We start from the raw sequence: 12,023 nt of genomic DNA on the forward strand, positions 1-12,023 counted from the left end.
TGAAAGCTCAAGGAGAGGACCTCTTCTCAAAAGCGGTGGGAGAAAGTTTTACGCTGGTTACTAGGAAACGACTTCCAGAGAACTGACTGAAAAACTCACCAAAGAGCGTAGGTTCCCCACACGCCCCGGCAAAACCTCGACCGAAAAGAAGAGCCGCAAAAGGAGGACTAGGGAGCGCGCGCCTCAAGTGCGCAGCGGCAGTAAAAGCTGCACCGCCCCCTCTCAGCCAGCCGCGCAGCCGCAATGGAAGCTCCGCGAGCCCAGGGTGGGGCGCGAACTAGGGCGGAGCTAGCCCCTCGCGCGCGCTGACGCGACGAGTAGCGGCGGAAGGGTGTGGACGCGCAGGCGCCGCGGTAGTTCGGGGGGAGTGAGGAGGCGGGGCCGCGCAGGCGCCGTGAGGGGCGGTAGCGGCGGCGGCGGCGGTGGTGGTAGCGGCGGCAGCTGTGAGGGGGTTCCGGGAAGATGGTGCTGATTAAGGAATTGTGAGTGGGTCGGTGGGCGCGAGCGAGGCTACGCGACGGCGGTGGTGGGAGACTCACTGATTGAGAAGTGGTGGAAGCGGAATATTTTTAGAAAGGAGCGAGCCTCTGTCTGGCCGCTTCCTGCGCGCGCCCCCTCCCCCCGGCCCGTGCCCCTGGCCCACCGAGGGCCTCACCACGTCGCGTCCTCAGACCCTCTCCCCTGGCGTTGCCGTGGTAACACCGCCGCCCACTCCCCTGGGGCAGAGGCTCCTGGGTCCCGGTCGGAGCGCGTGGCTCGGGAAGCCGAGGCCGGGAGTTTCCGCTGGGACCCGCCTTCTCCCCATATACCCCCCACCCCCTACCTCCAGTTTTAGCCTGGGCCCACTCGCAGGCCCGTCGCTGGGGAACCGAGCCTGGGACCGAGTTGGAGCCCGAGGGTGGGGAGGCGCGGTGGGTCTGACAGTGATTTGTCGTGCGGGGTGGAGCCTACCTATAGCCCGCGGAAGATGGACTTGCCAGGTGAAGACAGCCCCCGTGTCGCGACTCGAGGTGGGACGTAGGCGCCCTGAAGTTCAGACTGGAGCTGGGAGTTCGGAGAACTGCGCTCCCCAAGGCAGCGCAGTTGTCTTAATCGGGAGAGCCGTCTCTGCTTTGAGTCTCAGTTTTCACATCTTTAAAATGGGGTGACGCTGGGTTCCACCTACTTCACGAGGTTGAGGTCAGGAATTGTTAACACGTGGCCTGTCAGATGGAAGGACTTTCAGGTGCGTTGGACCGGCGGCGTGCTTTTACTGAAAGTTAGGCATTTCCCACCGGCAAGCACTGTAGCTATCACAGGAAATATGTTAGCCATGATTGTTGAGCTGTCACAGCTGACTCGTATCCTCAGCATCCTGTGGGCAACTAGGGATTTCGCGTATGGCCTGTTAGGTTTTTTCAAAAGCTGCTCTCACTTTAATTCTTAAACGTACATTTTGGTTTAATTTAGTTATCTCAAGACGACTTATCTTTAGTGTTCTCAGGTTTCCTTTAGAAAGTCACTTCTGTCACTTCTCTGCTTAAAACTCTCCAAAGACAACCCCCCCCCCCCCCCAGTCTCACTGTGAATAAAAAAGTCCTTACAGTAGCCCACGAGGTCTTAACGTTATTTTCTGTTCTGGTCTGATCGCATTTACTACCCTGCACATTCCCATGTCCGTTTCAAGCTCAAGCTTCCTAATAGTTCTTTCTTACTTCAGGAAAAAAGCTCAGTTCAAGGCCTTTCTGCTTGCTGTTCCCTCTACCTGAAGTGCTCTCGCTATGCTGCCTCCTTCAGGTCTTAAGTATCACCTTCTTAGGGAGTCCCTCTTTGAAGACCTAATTGCAACCCCCACCGTTTGGTATTTGCCTTTCCTGCATTGTTGTAGCAATTATTACTGTCTAACATGCAATACAGTCACTTTTTTTTTTTTCTATTTTACCACATGTATTTTCTTGCTACATGCAAGCTCCATGATTTTGTCTCTTTTGCTCACTTCCATATTCCCAACTCTTAGAATAGTTCTTGGAGCATACATAGTAAGGGCTCAATAAGTACTTGTTAAGTTAATGAAAAATCACAACTTTAGTCAGTCACAGGGATCCTAAGAAAAGACACGTTTTTGGATAAAGTTTATTTATAGTATTGAACTCTGGATAAAGCTTTTCTTCCAAGTCCTTTATGCAATGTATCGTGAAAGTTTTATTTATTACTCTGACATCTTTGTAATGTAGGTAGGTGGCAGATATTAAGACAAATGGAGAAAACAAGACAGAAGGAAATTGACGTGGCCCAAGTCACATAGCAAGTGAGTTGCAGAACTGATCTTACATCATACATCTCATCATTTTTATTAGAGTTATTTCCTCCCTTCTAAAATGTGAATTAAGTGTTCAATAGATCCCTTTGACAGTTAGGGAGGAGTATCAAGCTAACTCATGGAAAGCAGTTCCCACTGGGAATTTGCACAATATGCTTTTTTGTGAAACCATTACTTTCATTATAAAAATTTAAATACGCCAAGGTAACACATGCTGAAATGTGCCCAAACGTAATTTTTTTTCCTAAACAGTTATAAATTACATTTCTTGATGTTCACGCTTCATGTGTGTCTCCCTAGACTTTTTTTTTTCTCCTTTTAGACTTTTTAAAAGCAGAGTCTGTTTTTATTTTGTGTCTAGTACCAGTGTAGCATCTAGGCCAGCATACTGTAAGTGCTCAGTGTTGTTGAATGAAAAACAGAATTCTTCCTATTTGTGAGTCAACTTTCTAAAATCGTTTTTGGTCAGGAGCACTGAATAGGTCATTCCTATGTGAAGATGTTGGTAAACTGTAAAATATGTCGGCAAATGTTTATTGTCTTAAAAAATGTTATCTATTTTTGACATAAATATGTTAGAAATGACTTTTCAGGGTGGGGAGTTCCCTTAAGTTGTTACTTAAGCAATAGATGAAGTTGCCATTAGTGTAGAGTCCTAGTTTTAAAGAACTAGTTGCTAGTTCCATTTGGAAAATTATTTTCCTGAGGATTTTCAGAGAATTCTGAAAATTTTCAAATTGTTTTAAAAGATGAATGAGGCTTTCAGAAAAAGAGAAAATCAAACCCTGTCTATTCCTTTTACTTTTCGTAAGCAAATAGTGAAGAATTTGACTCATCATTCATCCAGAATGTCTTAATCAGTCACTTTGATTTTGTGAAATAAGTTTTGCTCTAAGTGTTGTTATATTAAAATAGGGATCTTCCCACTAGTGAGTAGTGAGTGATTCTTCGGTTTTGTGAAAGTTCCAGGAAGTCTTTAACTCTTTCCTCTCTATTCCTTCCATTTCTTCTGCAGCCTGTCTTCTTGGTTCAGGCCTTTGTAAATCTTTGCCCGGCCTCCCCAAAGACGGTTTTTTCCCCACACTCCTGCCTCTCAATGTTTTTTAAACAGTTACAGATGACTTCTTTAGATTAGCTATAGTTATGTCACTTCCCTTTTGGAACAACCTTCCTGGATCCCTTGTTGCCTAAAAATGTAATAGATTTCTTTTCATTGTATTCCAGGTCCTAAAAATATGTTCCCAACATGTATCTCTGTCTAGATCTTTCTTTATCTTTCAGAATATGCTCTCAAGGGGCGCCTGGGTGGCTCAGTGGGCTAAAGCCTCTGCCTTCGGCTCAGGTCATGATCCCAGGGTTCTGGGTGGGTATAGGCTCTCTCCTCAGCAGGGAGCCTGCTTCCCCCTCTCTCTATGCCTGCCTCTTCACCTACTTGTGATATCTGTCTGTGAAATAAATAAATATTTTTAAAAAAAGTAAAGATTAAAAAAAAAAGAATATGCTCTCAACCTATATCTTAGTCTGCCTCTTCCCTCCTACCATACATACCCTCTTGGCCCCAGTTTATTTTCTGTTACTGAGATAGTGAGGCAAATCAGTGTGTATTCTGAGGAGACAGTTAATGCAAGATTTTTTGTATAACAAGTTTAGTTTTGATGAGAATAGGAATTAGTCATAATGGTGTTTGAGAATGTTCTCGTCTTTAGGTGACAGTTATCAGAGAGACAGAGAGTGTTGAGTGACCCCAGATAGTATCAGGGGAGAGTAACAGGAGGCATGTTTTATACATGCTGGAGGTCAAGGTGATGTGAAGACTCAGGCATAGATGTTTGAGGAGAATAGGGAGAGAGGTATGGGTAGACGTGCAGCTGAAGAGAAGTTGGAATGAGGAAAAACTACTGGGAGTTTTCTATAAAATGAAAGTCAAGGTGACTGTTGTGGGATTTTTTTTCTGTTTTCTTATAATAGAAAGTTAAAATGAAAATTTTACTTAACACTGCTATGGTACCCTAATAGTTAGTAGGGAAAAGTCTGAGAAAGACCAGGCCAAAAAAAGAAGTTGCTGTCTTGGACACCAGCTATTATCATGAGATAATTGATAGGGATTTTCAGAGTGTATGCTGGAGATAAGTGAAGGTACTTCCCTATAAAAATCTGGTGATAAAGTGCAGTATTCTTTTTTTTTAATTTTTAATTTTTAATTTTTTATAAACATATAATATATTTTTATCCCCAGGGGTACAAGTCTGTGAATTGCCAGGTTTACACACTTCACAGCACTCACCAAAGCACATACCCTCCCCAATGTCCATAACCCCATCCCCCCTTCTCTCAACCCCCCTCCCCCCAGCAACCCTCAGTTTGTTTTGTGAGATTAAGAGTCAAAGTGCAATATTCTGATATAATTTACCATAATATTCTTTTTTTGGATTATATCTTCAGGGGCATTATGCCTCCATTTCAGTCCTTTTGTTGGTCTAGTAACAAACTCTTGGACAGAATCACACACCAGTCAACCTTACATTGTGTTTGCCCTGGAAGGGGTTCTGTTTCTAAGGTTCAAAGTATTTCCTTTGGTAAAGTCTTTTCTTGTTACATCAAAAGGAATTTTTACTTGTTTTTCTCTTAATAGAACTGAGGAGTAATCGGGTACTGGGGAAAAATTTTTGGAAACATTCATTCATGAGATTCAAGACATACATTCTATGAGAAATAACATAAAAACAAAATATGTAGTAGATAGATAGAGAATGAAACCATACTAAAAATTTCATGAGGGCAACCTGACCAGACATTCTAAAAATAATATTCAGTACCCTGTAATTTTCAGTGATGAGTTTACTCTTGTTCCTTTTCTCCTCACAAGAATCTCTGCAGCTGTGTTTTTGGGGTCCTGGTACAATGAGGTCACTAAATGGAAGTGATCATTGAGTCCCACAAGTGGTAGTTTTACTTCCCCAATTTAAAAATTCTTATTTAGAGCCCGAGGCATTGCAAAGACAATAGCATCCTTTTATTACGCTATCATTGGATTTAAGCGAAAGTTCTTCTAAGTGTAGAGATCTGTGTTTTAAAGCCAAATATTTCATATGTGACATATTTTTTTTTCTTTTGTTGTTTTAGCCGTGTGGTTTTGCCATGTTCTGTTCAGGAGGTAAGTCTTCCTTTTTTCCTGTATTATTTTGCTGATATAGCTTATTTCAGTATGTTAATCTAAAGTAATGTTTTTGTTCTATTTCCTTACCTTTACATTCCAGTTTGTGTGATAAAATGAATTGTGGTATATTACAGATAATTCATTGTAAACGAATTCTGATACACTGCCTTGTTTTGGAAAGCTCTAAAGACTGTGGTTTCATTTTCTGCCAGTTCAGAAATTCTGGCTATAGTATCCCAGAGAAAGGAGGTTCCAGCCTTAAGGCTAAGTAACTTGCAGCTTAGAGATATTTTTCACTGTTGGATATTTTAAACATTTGTCTTTAAGCCAAAATTTGCTTTCCTGTAATGTTTGTTGTTTACAATTTCTTCCATTTGTCCAGTGGGAAATAAGCCTGTTCTGTCTGGCATATGGTAGCCCATCAGGTTTTCTCCTGGCCATTATCTCTGCTCCCCTCAAGTTCTTTTGTTCCATCTTCTCTGCATGAGGTCACAGGGTTAAACATTCGCAGCATGGTCATTTGGCCTAGTATAACATGACCTCTAGATTTCCTTACCAGCTGGTGTCACTACCTCTTACGTTGTAGTTGTTGCTCTTAAATAACTGCAAACAGTATTCCAGATGTGGTTTGACCACCATGTAACTGTGAGAGATTATTGTCCCCCTTGATCTGCACATAATAGAGAAATATGCTACCTGTTCAGAACTTGCATGTCCTTCAGTTGTAGCTATTTGTGGTAGAGCCAGGAAGAGGATAAAAGCAGAGAAACTGAGATATATGTAGCAAACCCCACAAAGCCCGCTGGGTTGTTCAATAACTTGCACGCAGTTTGCACTTGCTCAGTTATTTTCGTTTTCCTGGAGCTGACAGTAGATTAGAAGCAGTGAATTGGAAGCGGAACAAAACAAACTGATAACCTAAGAAGTGACAGCTGACAGTAAAACAAAAACAAAGTAAAATGCAGGAACTAAAAATGAATAGCTCTCTGGCACAGCCTAAAGTAGACTTGAACTTAGCTGTATATATCTCAGTAGTGCCCGAGGTTTCCCCATATTTAAACAGTCAAGACAAACCAGGCACCCCTGTGCTTTGCTTGGGCAATTGATTGTTTGAACTTGAATGTAGAAATTGACATTCTTTTTTTGTTAATTTTTTTTTCTTTTGTTTCAGTTAGTTGGATTAACTTGTCGAAATCTTTCCGAGTCTTGGTGTTGTCACTGAAAATAAGCTCAGTTTTTTCTTCTTTTCAGGCTTATTAACTATGCCTTCTGTCTCTATTTGAATTAGTCTTAAAAATGAGAATGACAGGCTACTGGCATGTCACAAAATAGCAGTTCATTAATAACTTTTTTGGATACTGTTGTTTAGTTGTTTCTTTGTAAAGTTCTGTTACTCTGTTTCTGACCGAGATTAAATTTACCTTTTGATTGAGACATTTTAATTATACTTTAAAAATATGACAGTGTTGAAAAGTACATTTTAAAGGACTTAAGGATTGTAGCATTATTGGATTAACCTGATATTATATCACAAAAACCAAAGAAATACACCCTCTCTGCTGTCTAAAATCCCTACAGAAATTATTTCTGTTGCTTTTAAGAAATGTGTTTGGTTCACCCTTCTAAACCCAAACTGAGTGATTGAGTTAGTGTGTATTTAAATTAACCTTCAAGATAATGTCATATTCTCATGGACTTTCTAGATATAAATATTTACTGAGCTTACAACTACTCCTATTTTTTGTCTCACATAAAATGTTCATTTTGAATGATTAGTTTTTAGAGCTTTTCTTTGAAAATGTGCTTTAAAACAAAAGCATTTCTTCAGGCTGTCCTTGCCGGGAGGAAGAAACTTAGCTAAATTTTAAGAGATTGGAGACAGTGCCATGGTTGAGTCACTAGAACAAATTAGAACATGAGAACTTTGCTTTTTATTATTTGTTGGAACTGTTAGCAGTTCCAGATTGGCACAGAACAATACTGCCCACTCACAGGTATTGGTTCAGGTTATTGAGAACGCTGGTTCACTTTAAAATGAAATAGAAACCACCATCAGCAATTTCTTGCCTTTTATAGTAATTCTTGTGTATTTGTAATACTTGTTTACTGGAGAACTTTACAATTAACAGTTTGGATCCTGTATACCCAGTACTGCTTCTTTTGAGGCGGAGAAGGGTGAAATTGGGCATGTCAGGCATAAGTCATGGGAAAAAAGATCCCAGAGCTCTACTGAAATTTGGACTTTAATAGTTCTTTATATTTTCAGGCTTTTTTTTATTATACTTTATATACTTTCTCTTTATTTATTGATGATGGTATTCTGGTCGCTCAGCTTTCTTAATTAGCAGAGTAACAATTATATTCCTTCATGCTCCCCCCCCCCCCCGCCGAATTCTGTGAAATTAAATGAGATAGAATAGATCTGGAAGTGCTTTGGAAAAAACAAATGTATGCTATACAAAAAGTTGGGCCAAGCATCAAGATGTTTTCTTGATAAGTGAATAGGACATATAAGGGCACCCGAGAGTATTTGTAACTAGCAGTTTTCCCAAATCATGGAAATCTCATAAAATATAGTTTCTTGAGGTTGTATGATCGTCTAATCTTTAATCTTCCTAAGCATATTAATTTTTAATTTGAATCATATTTTCATATGGAACAGACGTGCTGAATGGTTTGGATAAGCTTTTTTATATCATATGTGGTAAGATTTTAGCATAGGAATTTTCTGCAGGTACTATTGGCTTAATGAAATTCTGTGCTCTGAAATTCCAGTATCAGGTTGGGCAGCTTTACTCTGTTGCAGAAGCTAGTAAGAATGAAACTGGTGGTGGAGAAGGAATTGAAGTCTTAAAAAATGAACCTTATGAGAAGGATGGAGAAAAGGGACAGTATACACACAAAATCTATCACCTAAAGAGGTAAGCTGATTGTTCACATCAGATGCTTAGTCATTCTATTGAAGACGATGCTTTAATTCTTTAGCTTATTTATTGAGCGGGTAATTCCCTAACTTCCTGGGCTGTATGCTGAGATACTTTTTAAATTTTACTCTGACAATATGTTGCATTTTAATTTTTTGAGAGACCTCCCCATTGATTGTTTTTAAATTATAAAAGTGATATAATTGTTTATAAAAACAAACAACAGGGAAGGTTATAAAATAAAAGCCTCTTGCCATCACATATGCATAACCTCAGGGAGAACCACTAGTAACAGTTCCTCCTTCTGGATCATTTTCTATAGATATTCAAATAAGTTTTTAAAAATAAACATACAGAGAGCTGTATCACTTGCGTTATTTTTTGTTTTCTATGGCAAATGGGATCCTATCATACATATGCTTCTGCAGTTGGCTTTGTTTTTCATGGAGTGACACATTGTGAACACCCTGCGGTGTTATTTAATGTCCATGTCTTTGTTTTGAAGGCTGAGTGACTTTTCTTGCTGTGAACAAAGCATAGGTAATGTAACCATTCTCTAAATGATAAGTCAATTTAGGTGTTTTAGGTATTTTCCTTTTTGCATGTTACAAATAGTATTTCTGCGAACATGGTTGCACATGCCTTAGGTTACTGTTTCTCTAGGAGAAATGTATAAAAGTGAATTTTGCTGCAAGGATATGCTTATTTAAAATTTTGATATTACTCCCAGATTGCCTTCTAAGAGTTTGGTAGTGTTCATTTTCTGTATTTTTCTCCACTTGTTTATTTGCCAGTCTGATATGTAGAAGTAGTCTCTTGTTCAAATTTGCATGCTTTATTAGTGAAGTTGAATGTATTTTCCTATTAGTAGATCATTTGAATTTCTTGTGCAACTTGACTGTTGAAATCTTCCATTCATTTTTTTTTTTTTTATCTCTTTGGTTTATAGAAGTTCTCCTGAGTTTGTCACAAATATTTTTTGAAAAATACTTTATTTATCTCAGAGAAAGTGAGTGAGTGGGAGGAGGGATGGGGTGGGGGGAGAGAGAGAGAAAGAGGATCTCAAGCAGATTCAAGCAGATTCTGTGCTGAGCTTGGAGCCTGACATGGAGCTTGATCCTACAACACTGACATCTTGACTTAAGCCACCCAGATACCCCTAGCTAGCATAAATATTTTAGAATAGAATATGCATGCCAGTATTTGTCCAAGGGCAAAAGATCAGTAATGGTTTTTAAGAGTCTATTTAGTCAGTGGTCCCCCTAATTTACTAAAAGTAGGAGGGATCGGGACATCTAGGTGGCTCAGTCGGTTAAGTGTGTGCCTTTGGCTCAGGTCATGATCTCAGAGTCCTGGGATTGAGTCCTGCTTTGGATTCCCTGCTCTGAGGGGAGTCTGCTTCTTCCTCTCCCTTTGCCCATCCCCCTCTGCTCATGCTCCTGTGTTTGCTCTCCTTCTCTCTGACAAATAAATAAAATCTTTTAAAAAGTAGGAGAAATCTTTGGTCTTTTCTTGGCTTTACTTCTTCATAATGAAATGAGTAACACTCATTTTTGTAGATTGTTTTTTTTTTTTTTTTTTGTAGCACTCCTTAAAGTTGTAGGTGAGTTGTGTGATAATCAGTCTTTTCTGTTTTATCAGTGTAAAATCATCGCTTGGTTTATACTGACACATGAATATAAAGTAGGTTACACTTTATAGAATCTTAAATTTTATTTATTTATTTTTTTCTCCTAGAATGCAGTGTTTCTTTGTTTCTGATGCAGGTTTGAATGAAGGCAGTAATTCTTATCAATCAATTATCCATAGAGACTGTCTTATTTAGTCCTGTTAATTTGTTAGTCCCCTAAGTATATCTAAAAAAAAAAAATGTGTTATTTGGAGAAAAGTGTGGCATTCTAGATAGTGTGATCTATAGAGTATTTATAGTATTGAATTTGTTTATGTATACTTAGTTTTATTTTTTAGTATTTTACATTTACTCATTAATTGGATTTTACCAACACATAAAACATTTTCATTGTAAGCATTTAACTTTTTGGGGGGATTCTAAAATTAACCAGAAAGTTCAATATATAAAACTTTCTGTTGGTGTATGGTGTCCATATGTGAATAATCATGAAATAGATTCAAAATACCCTTCATTTAAAAACTGAGAGTTGGGGCACCTGGGTGGCTCAGTGGGTTAGGCCTCTGCCTTCGGCTCAGGTCATGATCCCAGGACCCTGGGATCGAGCCCCACATCGGGCTCTCTGCTCAGCAGGGAGCCTGCTTCCCTCTCTCTCTCTCTGCATGCCTCTCCATCTACTTGTGATTTCTCTCTGTCAAATAAATAAATAAAATCTCAAAAAACAACAACAACAAAACCTGAGAGTTGGAAATTGAAGAAATGTTTGATGTGTCATTAAATGGAAAAGATGAATTGCTTAATATGTACATAAATATAAATATGCACTGCATTACATGTATTTTTAAAAAACTAATCAGAGAAAGGCCTAGAAAGAGATTCATTAAAATGTTAATGTTTTTCTCTTGGTGGTGGGATTATGGGTGATTTAGATTTTTTTTTTTTACATTTCTGTATTTTTAATTAGAAAAACGATAAATATTTTGAGGCATCTGATTCAGATGACATTCCAGCCATAAATAATTTCTTAATTTGAAGAGGGCTATATAAATACGGTTAGTTCAAGAGATGTTACTATTCTGAAGAGTGTATTTGGGGACAAGGTTCAGAATTCCTCTCAGGCTTTTAATAGATTAAATAAAGGAAAACCATGGCTCTCTGGAGGCCAGCCTCCCAGTGCTCTCTTGGCTCTCTCTTCTTCATTCCTAGAAGGAACTGAAGTTATTCCCAGTATCCTTTGGTTTTACCCTGTCATGCACTCATTTACTCCTCATTACTCCTATTGAAAAATACGGGATATGCCTGTTGTACCTAAGAGGATACCAAAATGCATGTTTGCCCAAAGTCACACAGCTAGTAAGTGGCAGAATGGTAACTGTAATCTGGATTCTCTGGATTCTAATGCCGTGCTCTTTTGGTCACAGTTAGGCAGTCCCAACTCCCTGACAATAAGCATGTGAACAAAGGATCTGATGAGTACAGGTGTCCCATGAGAAGGAGGGGAGGGGATCTGATTGGATGGGAAGGGCTGTTTGATGCCCATAGAAGGCTGGCTTTGTCACACAAAGAAAGATGGCAGCTGGGGACAGAGCGTGGAGAGGCCTGAGACAGGAAAGGAATAAAGGAAAGAGGATGGCATTAATGGATCTCAGTCACTGTGGTGGGTAGTAGCCTCTCTGACAGTGGTGAAGAACAGCCAAAAATCTGTCCGGTAGTGCAAACAAAACCAGGACCAACTGTTGCTGTAGTCTGGGGGAGGGAGCAGTTACAGCGCAAGGCAGTCACATGTCCACATGCTCAAAGGCATCTGTTTTGTGCTGAAGGCCCAATAGCCATGGGGTAACTAGATTATGGAAGGGTAAAGAATCATTTAGCAGTGAGTGCTGAGGCCTTCACTGTGCCATAGGGAAGATAGCAATCATGACATAGGGCTGGCTGTATAGCCTGTCAGACCTCAGTATCCTGCAAGCGCATCCTGCAAGTTCAGCATGCGGTAGACCTCCCCACAGTTCCTAG

At 39.9% G+C, this 12,023-nt stretch overlaps 1 protein-coding gene across 2 annotated transcripts in view; it reads left to right on the forward strand.

The window, feature by feature from the left end:
- The first annotated feature begins 365 nt into the window (after nt 1-365).
- PITPNB (phosphatidylinositol transfer protein beta) overlaps nt 366-12,023 on the forward strand; it is a 63,850-nt gene continuing 52,192 nt past the window's right edge. For both annotated transcript variants that reach the window (XM_082698172.1, XM_082698171.1), the window contains exons 1-3: nt 366-482; nt 5,423-5,453; nt 8,232-8,377. In XM_082698172.1, the coding sequence (XP_082554298.1) occupies nt 463-482; nt 5,423-5,453; nt 8,232-8,377 (197 nt within the window). In that variant the 5' untranslated portion in view covers nt 366-462. The remainder of the gene's footprint in view (nt 483-5,422; nt 5,454-8,231; nt 8,378-12,023) is intronic.

This window comes from Mustela nivalis (genome assembly GCF_964662115.1).
Source record: "Mustela nivalis genome assembly, chromosome: 14".
In the NCBI taxonomy this organism is placed as follows: domain Eukaryota; kingdom Metazoa; phylum Chordata; class Mammalia; order Carnivora; family Mustelidae; genus Mustela; species Mustela nivalis.